Consider the following 21289-nt stretch of genomic DNA (forward strand, 5'->3'; position numbering starts at 1 on the left):
TTGGGGTTATTCTTATTCCTGCCGCTCTGCCTACCTGAGGCCCTTAGTACCCATGGGATTTATCCCCAAACATGAGCACAAAGCCTGGTCTGACAGCCTGCCTTTTAAACTTGGGTGCAGAGGCCACTCATCTCGCAGCCCCTGAGTCCCCCTGAGGTGAATGGCTGGGTGAGGGAAGGGCCAGGCTCCTTCTCGCAGGCACAGCCATGAGACCAAGAGCTTCCCTTCCCTGTACCTGTTCTTCCATTGACTGTTCCCAATCCTCACGTCTTCCCAAGGGCTTCACAGGTCATAGAGCATCACCGTTAAAGGATAAGCTCAGAAGCCAAATTGCCCAAGTCTAAGCCCAAACCCACCACCTTCCAGTTGGTAACCTCAAGCAACTTCTCAACTCTGTGCCTCAGTTTTTGTAAAACAGAATTGATGTTAACATACGCCTCAGAGGAGCGATGTGAGACGTAAATGACTTTAATCCGTGTAGAGGACCGGCACGCAGTAGATATTAGATGACATTATGCAGCACTTTGTCTTAAGTGAGGAATATCCCAAAAAATAAATTATTTTTTGTATATACTGTACAAGCCACTTTTACTATAGAATCTCATACAATCCTCATGCAGCCCTAATGAATTTGGTCTTTTCTGAGCTGAGAGACTCCACGTTTGTATTAGCCTAATTGAAATGCATTCCCAAGAACAGCCAGCCGTCTGTTGGGGCAAGGATCTTTGTCTGCTCTGTTCTGGGATATATTTAAATACCTGAAATCGTGAGTGGCACATGGCAGGAATACAATCAGCATTTAATGAATGAACAAACAAGCAAGCTTGGGGAGCCGTGTGTGTCACAGTAAAAACAGATTTATGATCTGGTAGATCTGAGGTCCGAGGCTGCCTGCACCGTTTACTAGTTCTACATGACCTCTGACAAGTTAATCCCTCTGTTCCTCCATTTCTTCATTTATAAAATGAAAGTGAAAATACCAATTTCGGGGCTTCCCTGGTGGCGCAGTGGTTGAGAGTCCGCCTGCCGATGCAGGGGACGCGGGTTCGTGCCCCGGTCCGGGAAGATCCCACATGCTGCGGAGCGGCTGGGCCCGTGAGCCATGGCCGCTGAGCCTGCGCGTCTGGAGCCTGTGCTCCGCAACGGGAGAGGCCACAACAGTGAGAGGCCCGCGTACCGCAAAAAAACAAAAAAACAATTTCATTAGAGTTGCTCTAAGATTTAAACATGATGCTGGTGCAAAATGTTTAGCATAGAACTGAGCTTGTTTTAGTAGCTCAGGAAATGGTAGCCATTCTTATCACTGTGTATTTCTGCACATAAATGAATGACGGGGGAAGCAACATACGACACAGAGGGATGAATGAACTGATTACCGTGTTTACCTATCATATATATGCTTTGCCACAATTAAGACTAGCTCTCTTTTTTAACCTTTCCCCTATGCTGTTTTCAGTATTATGGTAATTATTAAAGTAAAAGAGAAAAGAGTAGAAACGGGGAAAGTGTAGGTAAGCAGGCTGAGGAGAGGTAGGGGAGAGGGGATGCTGAGGAAGACCTAGAAGGAAGTGATGGAGAGAATCAAGGCCATTTCTTGAGGAAAGAGCGAGAAGGAAGGAAAGGAGGAAGGAGAGAGGAGTATGTCGGTAGATAAAGCTCTCCTCTCTGCAGTCCGTCCTCCACCCAGCCTCCAGCTTGCTCTTTCTACTATTAATACCCAAATATGTTTCTCCTGTGTCTGTATACCTTCAACCCTATGGAGGAGTTTAAGCCTATAGAGCTAGCTCTGCTTCTTACAGGACAAAGTCCATATACAAGTCTTCCACATTATGACTTCTGCCTACCTCACCTGTCCAGACTTAAGTCTTCATGCTCTTTCTTGTCCTACAGCGGTGACAGTCCCTCGGTGGTCTGTACTGTGCTCCACACACTATTTCTTCTTCTTGGCCTTGTGAATGAACTTCTTCCTTGAACCTTTCTTCTGCTTGTGAAGCCCTAGTCACACATAAAAACCCGGTTGAAATGTCTCCTGTTGCATGAATCCTTCCCTCAACCCGCCCTAGCAGACCAGATCCCTCTGACCATTGCACTGTTGCGAGTCTGCACGTCTGAATGCATCTCATCATATTATAATCCCTTGATCATCTGCGGGCAGTAATTCGGGGTGCTCTTCTGTGAGAACCCCAAACGCTAATTGTGAAATGTTCACGGAAGAAGTGAATATTAGGTCATTTTCAAGTCGCTGTTACGTTTTAAGGTACAACATGGGTTAATTCTGGACTCACATTCACAAAAAGAAGAATTCCTTTTGTTGGCCCACAGGCTGCTGGGCTGAAAAGAAGACACCACTCTGGAGCCCCCCAGTAATGCCACAGACGCTTGGCACCTTGTGGATACCTTCATTAGGAAGATTCAGGAAGAGATATTAACTTCTCTCAAGTCATATTAAAAATGCTTTTTAAATGCAAAAATAACAGCCCAGTAAAATGATGCCACTGTCTTAGCGTAATTGTTTCTGTAATGCATCATTTGCTCTTAATTGCAAGGATATGCATGGCTTGGTTTAATGCGTGGCACTCTTTTGTTTATTTGGCCTAATTATTAAAACCATATCCTAAGAGCTGTCGGGGCTAATGTTAGAACTGGATGAGTCCATAAAGCATTCTGGAAATGCCTGGAACATATTGGCACTTAATAAATATTGGTTCCACCTGAATCTGAGTCCTGCCCCTGGGTCACTTTTCTAACGTCATTCTGAGATGCCCGTGTAAGCGCATCTCAGACGGATTTGACAGCCGGCAGGAATGGGTATCCAACACCACACAGGAAAGGCACAATTTAAAAAGCTCTGGCAGTTTCTGGGGAGATTCTGTGTCATATTGTACCGGCATCACCACATTAAAACCAGCACCTCAGCCCTTAGGAGAGGGAGGCCCGTGACGTGGGAAAGTTCCATTTGACTCCTGGAGACTGGAAACTACTGAGGTTAAAACGGGCAGTTTTCTGTCACTCAAAGCACTAAAATATCCCTACTGTGACGAGAGTGAGGGAAGGTGGCGAATCCTGAGCTGACCCATCAGTAAAATTAATAACGACAGTTTCTGGTGGCAGGATAAAACATTTGGTCAGGGTTTCAGAGTTAAAAATGTAGGTTTTTTAGAGCCTGCATCAGCTTTGTTTCCAAGCTTCCTGGGATGACATTGCCGTGTCCTCACATCCACTGACTCTGAAGTTATGCTTGTTCCAGGGGAAGCCCCACCCCAGTTCTGTGCATGCCCCACCCAACGCTGCTTTTCCCTGCGTTCATCAAACGTTTGCCTTATTTGGAGAGCCTGGAAGATTTGCAAAGGTTAGCATCAGTTAGTGTTTTGTGATTTTTTTTTTTTTTTGCCAGTCTTTCTCATGTCACCCTTCCTATCGTTTTAGAACACATTTTGCTAACACGATGGGCTTTATCTTCAAACTTGGAAATTCCTTCTTGCTTTATTACAGCACAAAAATGTCTATTTTAATCCCCTTTTACTCTAGATGTGGTTAAGGGGTGGGGGGAGCAAAGGAACAAAATATTCATGTTACAATATGAAATTAATAAGAATTATTAATTTTACCTTTCTGTATCCTAGAGCAGTTTTCCATATTATTTTTATTTATGATATACCTGTCAATTGTTAGGACATCATAAGAACTCTCCCTCACCGCATCCTCCCCATTAAGTCTGGTCACACCTCTAGCCCTGCCTGCAGGCAAGTACCCACAAGAATGCAGGTGCTCTGAACACGTACACACAAACACACACACACACACACACACACGCACAGCCATCCTTCAACTTTTTATTTACGATCAAAAGTTGTTGTAGGATAGGGGCTTCCCTGGTGGCACAATGGTTGAGAGTCTGCCTGACAATTCAGGGGACACGGGTTCGAGCCCTGGTCCGGGAAGATCCCACATGCCGCGGAGCGGCTGGGCCCGTGAGCCATGGCCGCTGAGCCTGCGCGTCCGGAGCCTGTGCTCCGCAGCAAGAGAGGCCGCGATAGTGAGATGCCCGCTCACTGTGATGAAGAGTGGCCCCCGCTTGCCACAACTGGAGAAAGCCCTCGCGCGGAAACGAAGACCCAACACAGCCATAAATAAATAAAAATTAAAAAAAAAAAAAGTTGTCATAGGATATAAGAAAAACTAGATATCCTGACACCCATAAAGGCAAGAAATGTGGTCTACCGTCGTGGGGACCACCATGAGCACTACTCCACTGGAAGCCAGTAAACCAAATGCCGCAGCACAGGCTCCGGATGCGCAGGCTCAGCGGCCATGGCTCACGGGCCCAGCCGCTCCGCGGCACATGGGATCTTCCCGGACCGGGGCACGAACCCGCGTCCCCTGCATCGGCAGGCGGACTCTGAACCACTGCGCCACCAGGGAAGCCCCAATCTCATTTTTAGCGATTTGATGCATCCATTACTTTGAGGACATTCCCAGAGGTCTGCCTGTACTCTACAGATGCAAATAAGTGGATATGGGGTTGCCGGCTCTCTCATTATCCAGGTAGGCAGGGGCTGGTCTGGCACACCTCGTGTTCAAAAGCTGCTTTTGCTTCCAAGGAAGAAACAATCCTTTTTGTCTTTTTTTTTTTTTTTTTTGCGTTATGTGGGCCTCTCACTGTTGTGGCCTCTCCCGTTGCGGAGCACAGGCTCCGGACGCGCAGGCTCAGCAGCCATGGCTCACGGGCCCAGCCGCTCCGCGGCACGTGGGATCCTCCCAGACCTGGGCACGAACCCATGTCCCCTGCATCAGCAGGCGGACTCTCAACCACTGCGCCACCAGGGAAGCCCCTTTTTGTCTTTTTTTTTTAATTCATTTTTATTGGCAAATAGTTGATTTACAATGTTGTGTTAGTTTCTGCTGTACAGAAAAGTGAGTCAGTTATACATATACATATATCAACTCTTTTTTAGATTGTATTCCTGTATAGATCATTACAGGATATTGAATAGAGTTCCCTGGGCTATACAGTAGGTCCTTATTAGTTATCTATTTAATATATAGTAGTGTGTATGTGTCAATCCCAATCTCCCAATTTATCCCTCCCCCGCTTCCCCCTTGGTAACCATAAGTTTGTTTTCTACATCTGTGACTCTATTTCTGTTTTGTAAATAGGTTCATTTGTGCCATTTTTTTAGATTCCACGTACAAGCGATATCGTATGATATTTGTCTTTCTCTGTCTGACTTATTTCGCTCAGTATGACAATCTCTAGGCCCATCCATGAGGCTGCAAATGGCATTATTTTGTTCTTTTTTATGGCTGAGTAATATTCCATTGTATATATGTACCACATCTTCTTTATCCATTCCTCCGTTGATGGACATTTAGGTTGCTTCCATGTCCTGGCTATTCAAAAAGATACATGTATCCCACTGTTCACTGAAACAATTTTTAATCTTTGTTCATGTGGTATGATAGCAGTACTCTTCTATTTAAAAAAAAAAAATACTTTGGAGAGAAGGAGAAAGACCAGAGAAATGGCAGGTGAACAGAGTCCTCAAATCTTGTCTGATATTTTTTGTGTTGTACACTCTGACTGCAGCCACAGTTGCTAGAGCTCTAAAGTAATCTGGAGTGCTCCCATAATTCATTCGCTCCACTTGCCTGAATCTGTACTGTCACACAGCATATATTTTTATCCTTCTATTTATTCCACAGCAGAGTTTATTATAAAACTTCTCTTTAGTTTATAGGCTACTGAATGCCATCACAGATAATGAAAATATTTTTCCCCATAGCAAGTCCAGATCCTTCTTGTGTCATGTAAATTCATTTCTTTAATCTTGTTAAATACCATTAAGTTCCTCCATCAATACCTAAACTTCCTACTCATCTGTCTTTCCATTTTTCTGGCAAAAGAACACCTGTTCATAAATCAAATAATTTAGCATTTAGAAGGTACAGCTACAATTTACAGATAATCTGTTCCAGTGCATAGGTGTGTCTCTCATTGTATGTGAGATAATTTATGTGGTACAGGGGCCTGGCATTAAATACTATTGAATCACCTGGTGAAAAGGTAGTTCTCCCTCAATTATCTTTCAGTCCTTCTGATTTCATTTAGAAGAGTCTGTATTGCATTCTAGCATGTCTTTAATGCCCCTCTAATACTGACTAACAACCCTATTTAGCAGGCCTCAGAATCAAACAGGCAAACATGTCTATCAAACATTTATTAAGATCAATTAGTTTTCATTGTATTTGTTTTTGTGGTTATCTTTCTTAATGTGTTCCATTTATGAGAGTTTATACATCTCATAAGTTTTCCTTTAAATAGATTTATTTAAGAAAAAATGTGAATTGACTAAGAAAATAATTTTTGTTTTAAAACTCAAGTAGCGTGAGACAGGACTGCATTAGGACTTTTGACTTTAGTAGGCACTTTGCATTTGTGGGTCCCTTCCTCCATATAATATTATTCAGAATGCTGTATGCCACAGGAAAGAACTCATTTAGTAAAATACGTTTTTCACAGTGAAAATCTTTTTATTTTGAGGCTCAACCAAAAAATAGTTCTTGTCTGTTGAGAGACATCGTAAGTGATCTTCAGTCATGCACTCCCACAGGTTTTTTGAGTCAAAGATTATTTAACTCTGATATCTTCTAAAGATATAATTCTAATATAGAAAGCAGAGCATGGAATTTGGAGACAGACGGAATTGGTCTTGAACCCTCTCCAGACTTAATAGCTCTGTGATCTTGGGCAAGACAATTACCTTTTATGAGTCCTTATTATCTCATCTGCAGGATGGAGTTGGTAACTCCCACTTAAGATATGGTTTTGAAGATTAAATTATCTGCACCAATATTCATTGAGCCCCTCCTATGTGCCAGGCTCTTTTTTAAGTGCTACAAATACCACAGTGAACAAAACATAAGCTTACCATTCTTGTCCAGCTGATGGTCTTACATGAAGTTGACTATTTCCTTGCTGGTTCTTAAGTCATTGAAGCAGAGTGTTGCCTGGGAGTGGATTAGAACTGAATTTCGTGTACTCCTAGTTCTAAAATAATTATCCCTCTTGCTGCTACAGATTTTGAGTCACAATTAGCTACCAAAGGTTACTTAGAGATTCAGCAAGACCTTTTGTAGATTTTTTTACCGATTTTTTTTTTTTTTTTTTTAGTTCATAAAACTTCAGCTACCTTCAGGGAAACATATTCGCTATAAATATTTTGCACTATTTTTACCTTTGTTAATATATACTGTTTATCAGTAAACATAATTTGCATTATAAATTTTTAGAAAGGCAGATACACATTCTTCAGTGCCTGTAAATTCTTGATGATAAACTGTTACCCTCATATGACATTTGCTGCTGGCCAGACTGACATAGGCACAGCTAGGCACCAAAAGATCTCTTGTCCTCACTTATGGAACAAGTAGCTCCTTTTTAGTGGTGATGATGCCAGAAATGGAGTGATCTGGAGAGATTTTCATCTTTCAAAGAGATTTTTTTTTTTTTGCCTGGCATCACCAAAGCACATCCTAAGCTTTCCAGGTATGACATCTGATGATCAGCAAGTAGGCTAGGTAAAATAAAGTTAACTGGATAACTGGATAAGAATATTCAGGTTAGTTATTTGAACTTATATAACTTTATAGAAAAATGAGTGAATTTTTACTCAGTTTGGAGCAATGGAGGAAGAGGTAGAGCTTAGATATTTTTTAATATTAATGAGTCAAAAATAACATCATCATTCTACAACCCACACAGGCTATTAAGAGTCAGCATTATCTTCAGTGTAAACGTTTCATTTGCAGGTATTTTTCTTCTACAGTTGATTCGATAAGTCTTGGCCTTAGGGCTAACTATATATTTGAATTTTACATGAACGCACTATTGTAAAACTGTTGTTGGCATCTCAAATTGTTGCTGAAATTCCAGGCCAATGTTATCTGAGGTGACTAGATTATAGTGAAAAAAACCCAATAAAATAGATCTTTAAAATACATACTGTCTCTGTTTTAACACACATGTACATTTTGTGTGGTTCCCTTCAGAGCTAATTATACTGTTTTAAAACAATAACAGAGGGCTTCCCTGGTGGCGCAGTGGTTGAGAGTCCGCCTGCCGATGCAGGGGACGTGGGTTTGTGTCCCGGTCCGGGAAGATCCCACATGCCGCGGAGCGGCTGGGCCCGTGAGCCATGGCCACTGGGCCTGCGCGTCCGGAGCCTGTGCTCCGCCACGGGAGAGGCCACAACAGTGAGAGGCCCGCATACCACAAAAAAAAAAAAAAGAATCAGTTAAATAAATGTTGGTCAGGGAATTCCCTGGCGGTCCAGTGATTAGGACCCGGCACTTTCACCACTGGGGCCCAGGTCCAACCCCTGGTCGGGGAACTAAGATCCCACAAGCTGCTCGGCCAAAAATAAATAAATAAGTAAATAAGTAAATGTTGGTACATCTATAAAATGGAGTTTTAAGCAGCTGTGGTCAGCGTTTATATTCTAGAAGTATTTCTATAATTGCATATCAAAAAGTCTCATGCTATAATCCCAAACAAAACTGCATGCACGGTATGATCTTAACTTCTTAGCTGTGTATAAATAATATGCACAAAGAGTGAGGGAAAAGAACGTGTAGCAAAATATTAACAGTCGTAGTTTTTATTCCTTTCTTATGTTCCAACTTTTTTCCCTATATATCTTTCTATAATTTCTATAATTTCCTGTAACGGGCATAAAGAAAATACAATTTTAAGCGTTAAGATATAAAAGAAAAAGAAGGGGAGCAACTGACAGACTGCATGTTTTCACGTCCATTCTACCTCCTAGGTGAGCCGTATACTGCTCTCTGCTGTGGCACTTTTGATAGAAATTGACACTATCCATTCTCCTACTGAAGACAAATAGCTAATTAGGGGTGATGATAAGAACCTGTGTCACCTGGTCTCTGTTCTTTTTCAGCACACGACGGTTTTGCCCTTTATATTAATTGAGATGAGGACATCACACCATGCGTATCCCAGCAGGAGCAGCGGACTGGCCGCCATATGTACCTTCTCTGTTGGCTATATATTATGGTAAGGACAGTGCCTGCTGGGCTTTCTTACTGTATTAGATTTTGCACTGCTAAATTTGGGCACATATTTCATTATGGATATAATCACTAACAGATTCACACTGCGTGCCTCATTTGGTCCAAGACCTGGGCTTTGTCTCATTTCCCCAGATGCTTATATTTTTAGAAAGTATATGCCAAACCTCACACAACAGGAATTTGTTGAACAATTCCATGTAAGCAGTGGTTCTTCCAAGGCTACATTTTTCAACTCTTTTTCAAACTAAATGTTTTTCTTGGACATCAGTTTTATTGCTTAAGGGCTTTTTTGCTTGGGATTTTTTGTTGTTGTTGCTTTTTTTGGGAGTGAGGGAGTTGCAGCAAATGCAAATGAGGACAGAAGAAATGACCTCTTAGAGGAGTGACTTCTATCCTCTAAGTGAAACAAGTGAAAATGTACATTTTCCTGAGTCAGTTTAAAACCTTTTCCAGAATTCGCTATTACATATAGCATGCATTTAATGGTTTTGTTTTGAAAAATTGGGGTAAATACATAGCAGGAAATCTCTACTTTGTCTGTTGGGCATGAATAAGCCCCAAGTGTGAGGTGCCAAATTTATCTGATAAAAGAATTTTTGCCTGTTGAGTTTACTTCACTTTCATTTCAGTTCTAACCATGTTTTAACATTTCAGAATTATTTATCTTAAGATAATTTCTTATTTCTCTGTATAACTCCAAGTGCTCTTTGATATATTAGGATACACAGAGAAGGTCTCTCCCCTCAGCATTTCCGCCTCTTGGGACTCTCTTGTCCTGAGTTCTGGGTCACCATCACCTCCTTTAAGTCTTTAGGACTGAATCACGTTCTTCCAAACCCAGGACTGCACTTAATCCCACCAAAATCCTGGAGCACTTTGGGAGGTCCAGTCCCTGTGGAGCGTTTTGCTCCAGCCAGTCCAGAGATATAAAATAAAGGTCAGCACAGTACTTCACATACTTTGCCTGAATGATCACATAATACTCCAAATCTGAACAAAAAGGGAATTCGCTTTTAGGAAGCCACGCCCTGTGGCTGGATCTAAGGGGACATCCAGGCTACAGACCCCAGAACAAACATGCGGTCATGTTCAATTCCATCTGCCACTTCATTGATGAGTCACCGACTGTTCATGAGGACTGGGGAACGTTTGTTTTCCTAGTGACTTTTTAGATTTTTTTTTCTACCCAAAACATTAAGTATTGGCTTTCTCTGAAAGAAAAAATTCAAATGATCTGGGCTCACAGGTGAAGTGTGACTGTGAAATTATATCTTAAAAATGAATTCCTGTGCTTTATACATAAGAACTTGATGTTCAAATGACTCTTATCTTTCAGAAGAGTCAGGTAGGAAAGCTAACAGTTATTCCAGGGTTGCTACGATGTTTACAACACGTCTGGAACTGCCTATAGATTTAGTTTAAAAATCAAATGCCCAGGCTTCCCTGGTGGCGCAGTGGTTAAGAATCCGCCTGCCAATGCAGGGGACACAGGTTCAAGCCCTCGTCCAGGAAGATCCCATATGCCACGGAGCAACTAACCCCATGCACCACGACTACTGAGCCTGCGCTCTAGAGCCAGCGAGCCACAATTACTGAGCCCGGTGCCACAACTACTAAAGCCCGCAAACCTAGAGCCCGTGTTCCACAACAGGAGTAGCCCCCGCTCTCCGCAACTAGAGAAAGCCCACGCGCAGCAATGAAGACCCAACGCAGCCAAAAATAATAAATAAATAATAAATTTTAAAAGTAAATTTATTACTTTACCTCTCCCCGCAAAACACAGTCTCATTACTTTGCACTCATATTCACTTACCTGTGGGAAGGGAGGACTTTTACTCTGGGAACTCTGGGTATATTTCTGTGAATTCATTTATATGCCATTAAATTATCTGAATCTTGTAGAGCCCCAGAGATTTTAGGAACTGCATACTTTCTGATGGCTTTTCTTCCACTGTGGGTGCAATCAGTCCACATTCCAAAGAGACACGTGGGAAATACCACATAGTCTTCATTGTAGACCCCCAAGATCCCTCATTAGAATGAAGCATTACTCACGCTCTCTGTGCCAAGGGCGGCCTGCCAGCTCTGCACCCTCCCTGAGCAAACCAGTGCTTGTTTGGACACGTATCTGCATTAACCAGCGAATTCTCCCAGCTATGTTCTGAGAAAGCTTTCAAAGTAGACTTTTTCCTTTGGTGTTCTGCCCTAGGCATTCATAGCTATGCCAAGAGCTAAACAATGCCCTTCACACCATGTCCCATTATACAAACCCAGGGCTTTTAATTGTTATCAAAAAAGTACTGAGTTTTACTGCCTTCCGGACTATCTCAGATGCGACGTACCAGTGACACAACAGCAAAAGGTTCAGGATGTGAAATCTTTACCATACCACATACCAGGGTCGTTCTGGACATTCCAGAACCTTATGCCAAAATGTAAGGAAGCATTCCTCTTGTCACAGGCTAATTATAAAGTAGATCTCCCTTAAAATCCTCTGTGTGGTTGAGCTGAATCTATACCTCCGAGGCTGCTGGCCAGCCTGCCTGTCTGCTTGGCTCTGATTCTAGCTTGCTGCCCATTTTCACAGGTCTCCCTACCCGTCTGAATCTGCTGTCTTCCTAGGTTTGGGTCACGAGAGTAGAGAAAGCGAGGGACACCGGAGCCCACTGAGCTCCCACGCTCGGTGGCTCCACTTCCCAGCCCCCATCTCAGTCCGACCCAAGCTCAGCATCAGAAGTCATCCCAGACCCTTCCCTTGCCCACCTCCACCTGTCTTTCCACTTACCCAGGGGTCTGGGGCACAAATATCCCCTGACCATTGATGGTGGGCTCTTAACTCCCTTTCTGTACACCTCTCCTCCACCATCACTCCTCCGCGCATTTCTCTGCACCTTATTTGTGACATTTCCCCCTAATGAGTGAGATGATCCGTATTCTCCTATGCAGGACACAGCACAGAAGTCCCATTGGTTTCTAACGCAACAGGAATTATCAGGAACTGTACTGAGTACCATTTTGTCGACTGCTGTGCCAAAAGCGATTTTAAATATTACTGTATTTAGTTCCCCACATGGCACTTTGAGATAAGCATTATCTGGCTCATTTTACAGATAAGGACACCAAAGCTTAGAGAGATGATAGGGCTTGCCCAAGGAAAAGACACTATTTTTTGTTGTTGCCAGAACTACAGTTGCCCTTGAACAATGTGGGGCTTAGGGGTGCTGACCCTCGCCACAGCGGAAAATCCGAGGATAATTTTACAGTCAGCTCCGTATACGTGTTTCCTCCGTATCTGCAATTCCTTCATATCTGAGGTTCCACATCCATGGAGTCAACCACTCTCAGATCATGTGGTAGTGTCGTTAAGTATTTACTGAAAAAATATCTGCATCTAAGTGGACCATCGCAGTTCAAACCCATGTCGTTCAAGGGTGGACTGCATAGTGCAAGCCCTGGGGTGTGGCTGCGGAGTCTATACAGTGAACCGTATATGCTCTACCCCTTCTTACTGTGTGAAGGGTAACCCTGTGGGTGAACAAGTCAAGTGAGCTTTTAGTTTTTGTTTTGAAGCAATACATCAGTAGCAGCCAGGTCTAATCATTAAGGCCACTTCCTGGGTTTGAATTTCCACTCCCACACTTAACCTTTCTGGGCTTTAACTTATTCGGACATAAAATAAGGACAGGGATAGTACGTACCTCATGGGGTGGTGGTGAGGACTCAGTTACTCTATGTAGAGCCCATAGAATTATGCCTGGCAGACAGTAAAAGCTTCTGTATTTGCTATTATTATTATTATTTCTACATTTGCAGTTCCGAGAAGCTCCTCAGCAATAGTAGCAAGAGCACATGTTTTCTTCTCAAGGGTCTGAGAATTTTAGATACGATGCTACAAGTCCTGATGCTACAAGTCCTTTCTCTTCCTTTACTCATTCTTGCTCACTTATACACTCTTCACTTTAAGAATCCAAAACAATAAAGGATATAAAAATACAAATTTGTTTTTAAGTTTAAAAGGATCATCAGAAAATCTTGAAGGAGGGGCTGAGTAAAACAAGTGAACTTTAAGATCACAGGATGCTGTCTGTTGTCACCCTCCAGTTGACAAATTCTACAAGAGCAGACGTCCTCACTCCACCTGGTGCAGGACTCCTGGTGGCCAATCTGTTCCTTGGATGTGGTGCCTCCTCGCCAGCACCTCACATCCTTGTCTCCCTGCAGTATTGCTGCTGCTGCAGCTCTGCTTTTCAATCTGCAGGGCACACAAACAGGAAACCACTGCAGAGCCTAGGAAATTTACATCCCCAGGGATTCAACAGTGGGTCTCCTGTGTGCTGAGGAGTCTTCTTGCTGCCTCTGGCCATCACCCCCTCCCAGGGTGGTTCTCATTCAGCCAGAGCCCACCTGAGATCTAAGGGGCCGTGCATAGTACATGCTGACCACTAAATGCAGGGCACAGTCAAAAGCAAGGAGGCATTAGTGAAGTGGAGAAGGTGGGTCCTGGGAGCGTCTTCTCATGGATAAACATTTCTTATCACTGCAGTGAGCTTATATAAAGCAAAATAGAAATTTCTGTTTTCTCAGGGCCCTAGTTGTTTTTAATAAATTCCACGCTCCAAATCCTACTGCCCCAAATGTGTCCATTGTACAACTTTCCAACCTAGAAAGTAAAACAAAGTAAAATCATGGTGAAGTGTGATCTTTCTTTTATGATATAAACTTAAATTGTCCAAAATCAGAATTTTATCACCACCAAACTTGATTATGCCTCAGCCGTGCAATTGCAGATTTTTTTTTGTTTTCTTATTGAAACGTTTCTATATTTCCTCAAATTTTTGCTGGAAACATACATCATTTTTAAAGTAGAGAAAAAATTCTTAAAAGTAAAAATAAGAGTGTACTCTAATTAAGAAGTCTTGGAAAGAATATTAAGCCATGAACGAGTAAAAATTTTTTGCATAAAATTTGCACCTGCTTCACTAAGAAAATTAAATTTTGGACCACATTAAACTCCTGTTTAATTGGATGTTTCTTCACCAGTTAAACAGATCTGGCCAGCAGATGACCAGCATTTTCTTCTGTTCGACTTGAATCTTTCACTCAACCATAACTGCCTCTCTGTTGACTTTTACATCTGGGATAGTGTGTGAAAGTTTTCCTAATTTCCTGGCATCGGAAAACTGGAACCAAGCTGAAAGAGTGACGTGCTAAGTGCCTCCCATTGAAGAGAGATACCTTTCTCGGGTCTTTTTTTTTTTTTTTTTTTCGTACGTGGGCCCCTCACTGTTGTGGCCTCTCCCGTTGCGGAGCACAGGCTCCGGACGCGCAGGCTCAGCGGCCATGGCTCACGGGCCCAGCCGCTCCGCGGCATGTGGGATCCTCCCGGACCGGGGCACGAACCTGTGTCCCCTGCATCGGCAGGCAGACTCTCAACCACTGCGCCACCAGGGAAGCCCTCTAGGGTCTTATAAGAGACAGCCAGAGGACCCTGCTTCCTCACCCATCCCCAAAGCCATCCACACTCTTTGCCATGCCCATCCTCACCACCCTCCTTCCTCAGCCTGGCTGGGGAAGAGGGAGAGGGTCTTTGCATTCTTGAGTTTGGGGTCTAGGGGAGCTACTGGGAAAGGAAGTGCCTCCCCACACTCGCCAAAGCCAGTTAGTTGTGAGAGGCTCCAAATGAAGCCCTGGTAAATATCCAGGGTGAGACAGGAATCTAATTTAGGGATCAGACTTGCTAACCTTCCTTATGCCTCCTACCTGAGCAAAGAAAAGGGCATTGGGAGGATATGGCAGGGTGGAGGGAGGAGCAGCTGTAGAGCAACCTAGATCCTACCATCGTAAGTGGCAAAGATACATGGGTAAGTTTCTTGTGGATCTGGTGTGACATCAAGGGAGGTTGCTGGGCTTGAACTATCCACTCAAGAAGGCCAGCCCCTGGACAAGGGTTTCCCAGGGGCAAAAAACTAGAAGGTTCCACTGTGGGCAGGAGCCAGGGGGTGTTGAAGAGGGCAAGCTGGAGCCAGCCAGGCTCCCACAACGTCTGCAAGTGGAGAAACCCTTCAGAGACCCCCTACAAACCTCCTGCCTATGTACCCCATGCACAAGTGAGCATCTGAGCAACAGCCTCACAGCCTGAATCAGTGGGAATGTGGTATTAGCCAGAGGAGCAGTGGCAACCACTTGTACAACTATGGGCAATGAAGGCAGAAGATATTCATCCTCCCATTTCACTTCCTGGATGGAGAAGAGACATCCCAGAATCAGGATTTACCCTCCCCTTCTACATCAAGGCACTGGAGTGGAGGACAGCATGAAAATGTCGAGTCCCCTCCTGCTCAGCTCCAGCGATAATCCTGGTGTGTTCAAGGAAAGCAGAAGGCCAGTGTGTTGGAGCAGAGCAAGAGGGAGAGTGAACAGAGACTCTTGGGGTGGAGGGAGGGTCATGTAGGACCTCGTAGGCCATTATAAGGACTGTGTCCTTAATTCAGAACGAAACTGAGAGTCACTGGAAAGTTTTGAACAGAGAATTGACATGATCGTAGACGTTCTTAAAACTTCACTTTGGCTACTGTGTTAAGAACAGATGGGGGCAAGGATGGAACAAGAGAACAGTTAAGAAGCCATAGAAGTCATTTCGGAGGGAGATGATGTGATTTGGACCAAAGTGGTAGAAATGGCAGTGTGAGAAATAGTAGGATTCTGAATATATTTTGAAGATAGAATCAACTGTATTTCCTGTTTAATTTAGACCAAATCCAAATTAAACTCCAGACTCAAACCCCTTTAATACTTTTTTTTGGTTTTTTTTGCGGTACGCAGGCCTCTCACTGCTGTGGCCTCTCCCGTTGTGGAGCACAGGCTCCAGACACGCAGGCTCAGCGGCCATGGCTCACGGGCCCAGCCGCTCCACAGCATGTGGGATCTTCCCGGACCGGGGCACAAACCCGTGTCCCCTGCATCGGCAGGCGGACTCTCAACCACTGTGCCACCAGGGAAGCCCCCTTTAATACTTTTTAACTTCAGTGTGTGATAGGCAGAATAATGATACCCAAAGATGTACACATCCTAATCCCCGGAACCTGTGACTGTGTCACTTCACATGACAAAAGAGACTTTGCGGATGTGATTACATTAAAGATATTGACCTGAGGAGATTAGCCTGCATTATCCAAGGGAGCCCAATCTAATCTTAAAAGGAGAGACCCTTTCCCAGCTGTGGCCAGAGAGAGACATGACTGGGAGAACAGTCAGACAGACGTGCTGTGAAAAGGACTCAAACGACATTTGCTGGCTTTGAAGATGGAGTAAGAAGCTATGAACTAAGGAGTGTGGGCTGTCTTAGAAGCTACAAAAGTCAAGGAAACAGATTTTCCTCCAGAGCCTCCAGAAAGGCATGCATCCCCACCAGGATCTTGATGTTAGTCCCGTGAGACCTGTGTTGGATTTCTAATTAGAAGATAAATTTGTGAATTAGAAGATAAATGTGTGTGGTTTCAAGCCACAGAGCTTGTGGTAATGTGTTACAGTAACAATAGACAACCCATACACTTGAGCAAGTCATTTAGTCTCTGTGGACCTCAGTTTCCCCATCTGAAAAAAAAAGAGGGTGATGATCCTTAGGATTGCTGTGAGAGTCAGAAAAATGGGTACAAAATGCCTGCCACGTGACCGGCACTCAGTACAGTATCCATTGTTGTTGATCCGTGTTTATGCTAAGAATACTCAGTCCTTAGGGAGCCTGAATGAGCCCCTTTCTGCATGTTTCTTCACTCGTTAACCTGTCATGCTACTCTGGCAGGTAGAGGTCCATATCCTTGAAGTCAGACAGTCTTTGTTCAGATGCCCTCTTCCTAAGGGCTTTGAGCAAATTACTTATTCCCTCTTAGCCTCATTTTTACCACCTCTAAAATGGGAGGGAACACCTGCACACTATCTCCCACTAGAGATAATAGATTATTGAGCACGTGGGTCACTCAAGAAATGATAGTATCTTTCCTTCCTCCCAGGCGATAAAAATCCTGAGCGCCCAAGTCTCTGTGAAAAGGTCTCATTTCTCTCTCTTCCTCTTTTCCCCACCATCCTTATTTTCATTTTATCCTCGGCTCTTCTTAAGGATTTTGGTCCTACTTGGTGGGGTTTGTGTCTCCTTGCTACCTATTAAGAATGCTCAAGAGTGTTCTGAAACTTTCTTATGCTTCTTGTGCTAAGTTATTCCCCAAGCTCGGCTTTTCCCCTGAGATTTGAGAATGTCATTGCTTTCCCATTATTCCAATCTGTTTGTTTCTACAAACACTTTGTGTAGTGGTGGTTACTGTTTTCTTATCCTCTGAGGAGGAGAAGCCTATCTAGACAGTTGAGGACTTGCCGATTAAGAGTGTGGCTTGCACGCGACTCCTCAGAGCGTCCATTTGGGTGCTGGTTGAATCAGTGTCTTAGATCAGCATCTGCGCAGAAGAGGTTTTTGTGTATCATCCATCTCAGTTCCCAGTGTTTATTATTCTGAGTTTCATCTTCTCTTACCCCAAACAGCTGGTTCTCAGACATCCCGGGTATACACGAAGAACTAGAATTCCCCATATGCTAGTAACCAGGCCCCTCACCAAGACCATTTTATATGCGCTTATGACCTTTCCCCCACTCCTCACTCAACATCCCTGGCCTCCATCCACCCCAACACTCCTACTTCGTTTCCCTGCCGTCTTCCAGAATCGCCGTTTCGATGCTGCTTGTGCCTTTGATGCTATTGGCAATTTTCCTTTGTGTTTCTCCAGCCAGCTCTGCCCATCCCCCTCCTCCCTGTGCCCTGCCCCCGCTCAGCAGACGGGCTAGTCTTTAACTTCGCAGAGAACGTAAAAAACTCTCTCGGCATCATTGGCTGGCTCTTCCCACCCTACCCAAACCTCAGTGCTGGAGTTCTTTGGAGTTCAGCACACGGTCTTTTTCTCTTTTTGTCTATTATTTTTTAATTTTTTTTTTTTGTGGCAAGAATACTTAACTTGAAATCTACCCTTGTAACCTAGGTCCTCTTTTTTTAGTACCTCCTCTCCCTGGATAAATCCATCCACTCCGTGTTTACAACTACCTCCATCTCAGATCTCCAGCTCGGAGCTGTCTCCTGATTTCCCTCACAAGCTTCTCACACTTAGCAACTGCAAACCAAATTCATGCGGTGCCTGCTTTCCCAATCACACCCCCAAACCTGTATCCCCTTGGCATTGCCACCCATCCAGTTATTCATGCCAGAAATCTATGGAACCTCTTCAACCCACCTCTCTTGGGCCTATTACAGAGAATCATCCAGCAGTTTCTAGCTTCACCTCTGAAGCACTGTTAGAATCCGTACACTTTGCTCCCTCTCCACCGCCAACACCATGGTCCAAGCTGCAGTCATCCCTCTGCTGAACCACTGCTTAGAGCTGGCATTTCCCCACTGCCACCCCATCTGCATGGAGGACCCCTCAGCTCTTTTTTAAAAATACGTATGATCATGCCACTCCCTTGCTCAGAGAATGTGGATGACTTCCCATTGCTTCTAGGGATAAAGTCCAAAATTCCTTTACATGGCTTAGGGGACCTGCATTACGTGACCCCACCGACCTCTCTGGCCTTATCCCCCTCCTCTTCCCCCTTTGCTTATTACAGCCACGGTGACCTTCTCACTGACGGTCAAGAGCTATGTGTACCTTCCAGCTTCAAAGCTTTCACCTGCCCCACGCTACCATCCAAACTCCATCTCTCCTCAGTCACATCACCCATAATTATTAGTTACACATCCTATGCAGCCTTCAGATAGTAGCTGAAATCTCTTTCTCAGGGAGACCTTCTCTGATTCCCAAGACTTGGGTCAGCCCCTCGGTGGTACACTACTGCAGTCACCTGTTCATTTCCATCTAGGAAGTTAAAAACCAGTCGTAGTTATATGGCTATTTGGTTAATTTTTTTTTAACATCTTTGAGTATAAGTGCTTTACAATGGTGTGTTAGTTTCTGCTTTATAACAAAGTGAATCAGTTATACATATACATATGTTCCCATATCTCTTCCCTCTTGCATCTCCCTCCCTCCTACCCTCCCTATCCCACCCTTCCAGGCGGTCACATAGCACCGAGCTGCTCTCCCTGTGCTATGCGGCTGCTTCCCACTAGCTATCTATTTTATGTTTGATAGTGTATATATGTCCATGCCACTCTCTCACTTCGTCCTAGCTTCCCCTTCCCCTTCCCCGTGTCCTCAAGTCCATTCTCTATGTCTGTGTCTTTATTCCTGTCCTGCCCCTAGGTTCTTCATGACATTTTTTTTTTCTTAGATTCCATATATATGTGTTAGCATACAGTATTTGTTTTCCTCTTTCTGACTTACTTCACTCTGTAGGACAGACTCTAGGTCCATCCACCTCACTACAAATAACTCAATTTCGTTTCTTTTTATGGCTGAGTAGTATTCCATTGTATCTATGTGCCACATCTTCTTTATCCTTTCAAAGTCTGCCACCCAAATCCCCTCCCCTCACTATCTAGAGGGAGAGAAAGAAAGTTGAAATGATCTTCAAGAAAATAAAAAGAGCTTCTTCGTCTACAGTTTTCTAAGGATTTATACAAATCCATTCTCTTTAGATATCACATCAATCAAATTGTCAGAGAAACCATTCTTAGGATAGATTGCTTAATAAGAGAAATCGTGATAGTATGTGAGTTTTAAATACAAGCAGATAAAGTAAGGAAACAATTTTAAATTATATATATTTTACACCTACCTTACACTTAGCTCAATAATAACCATGTAAAGTGTTTATGATACTCCTACCATCTCCTCCTCTGATGTTGAATTTCAGCTTTATTGCCACTTCTCCTACTTGCCTGGTTCATTTAAGTTGCCAACTGACGTTGATAGACGTGTAGGAGGAAGCTCACAGTCTGTGCACCTTGCCAGAGTAACATCCTATAGGGGATCCTGGGGAGATGACCCAGTTCAGGCAATAAGAAATTCCAGGTAGAGGAAAGGTCCATTTATTAGCCAAAGTACAGCCTCTCCATTTCCCTGAGGGGAGCCTCCTCGATGTCTTTGACAATGTAACAGTATTTTGAAGGCTCAGAACACATTCTCTGGTGGCTGCATGGGTGGGATTACGTAAATCTATTTGCCGTGATCCCAGTCCCTCCTTCAGCAGATGATTTCCACAGCCTGCAATAACTGGGCAGAAGCATGTTCCCCGGCATTGCATCTCCCACAGCACCCAGCAGTGCTGGGCTCCCAGGAGACACAAAATGAAAACCAACTGAAAATAATTCAGATGAGGAGATATCTGCGCCAGAGTTGAGTTTATACCCCAAGAGTCAAAAGAAATTTACAGCCCCAAAGACCTTTTGTTTGAGATAGAATGGAAATGGCAAGAGAACTTGGTCTAAAATAGCCATGCAAAACTTTGTCTTTATACATTTAAGTAGGCCCATTTCCCTAATAATTTTCAAAGTAAGAGAAGGAACTAGTTTGATTATTATTATCATATTTTAATTCTCCCATATTCTGAAAGAACCAGGTCCATGTAGATTCAGGATGAAATTCCTTAACTGTCTGCAGCAGGTATTTATTTATTGAGTCCCTCCCATGCGCCAGGCATGGTGCTAAGTGCAGGAGGTAAACAGTACATAAAGCTTTGGCTCTGTCCTCAGGGGCTTACAGTCTGTTGGAGGATACAGGGAAATTAAAAAGCAATTACCCTGGGCTTCCCTGGTGGCGCAGTGGTTGGGAGTCCGCCTGCCGATGCAGGGGACACGGGTTCGTGCCCCGGTCCGGGAAGATCCCACATGCCGCGGAGCGGCTGGGCCCGTGAGCCATGGCCGCTGAGCCTGCGCATCCAGAGCCTGTGCTCCGCAACGGGAGAGGCCACAACAGTGAGAGGCCCGCGTACCGCAAAAAAAAAAAAAGAAAAGACGTATTCGGGTAGATGAATCTAACATAAGATATGTGCCTCTGCCAGGGCAAACTTGTACTTGTGAACTAACTCGTACAGAAAGTCAGTGTATCTGCCAGCAGTCCATTTAAAAGTGTTTGCAGTGGCCAATGCCGGACTCATCAGAGCCCTGCTTGCAAGTCCACGTCAGCTGGAGTAGCCAGAGAGCATATTTGCACTCAGAGGAGTGATCGTCTTAATTGTCATTGTGGTTGGTTCCAGGGCTGTGCATCTGTTTGTGTTCTAA

The 21289-nt window shown here is 44.0% G+C and overlaps 1 protein-coding gene across 3 annotated transcripts in view; it reads left to right on the forward strand.

Moving 5' to 3' along the window:
- AIG1 (androgen induced 1) overlaps positions 1–21289 on the forward strand; it is a 237624-nt gene that overhangs the window by 187204 nt on the left and 29131 nt on the right. For all 3 annotated transcript variants that reach the window (XM_079939224.1, XM_079939222.1, XM_079939223.1), the window contains one exon: positions 8958–9073. In XM_079939224.1, the coding sequence (XP_079795350.1) occupies positions 8958–9073 (116 nt within the window). The remainder of the gene's footprint in view (positions 1–8957; positions 9074–21289) is intronic.

This window comes from Stenella coeruleoalba, assembly GCF_951394435.1.
Source record: "Stenella coeruleoalba genome assembly, chromosome: 12".
NCBI lineage: Eukaryota > Metazoa > Chordata > Mammalia > Artiodactyla > Delphinidae > Stenella > Stenella coeruleoalba.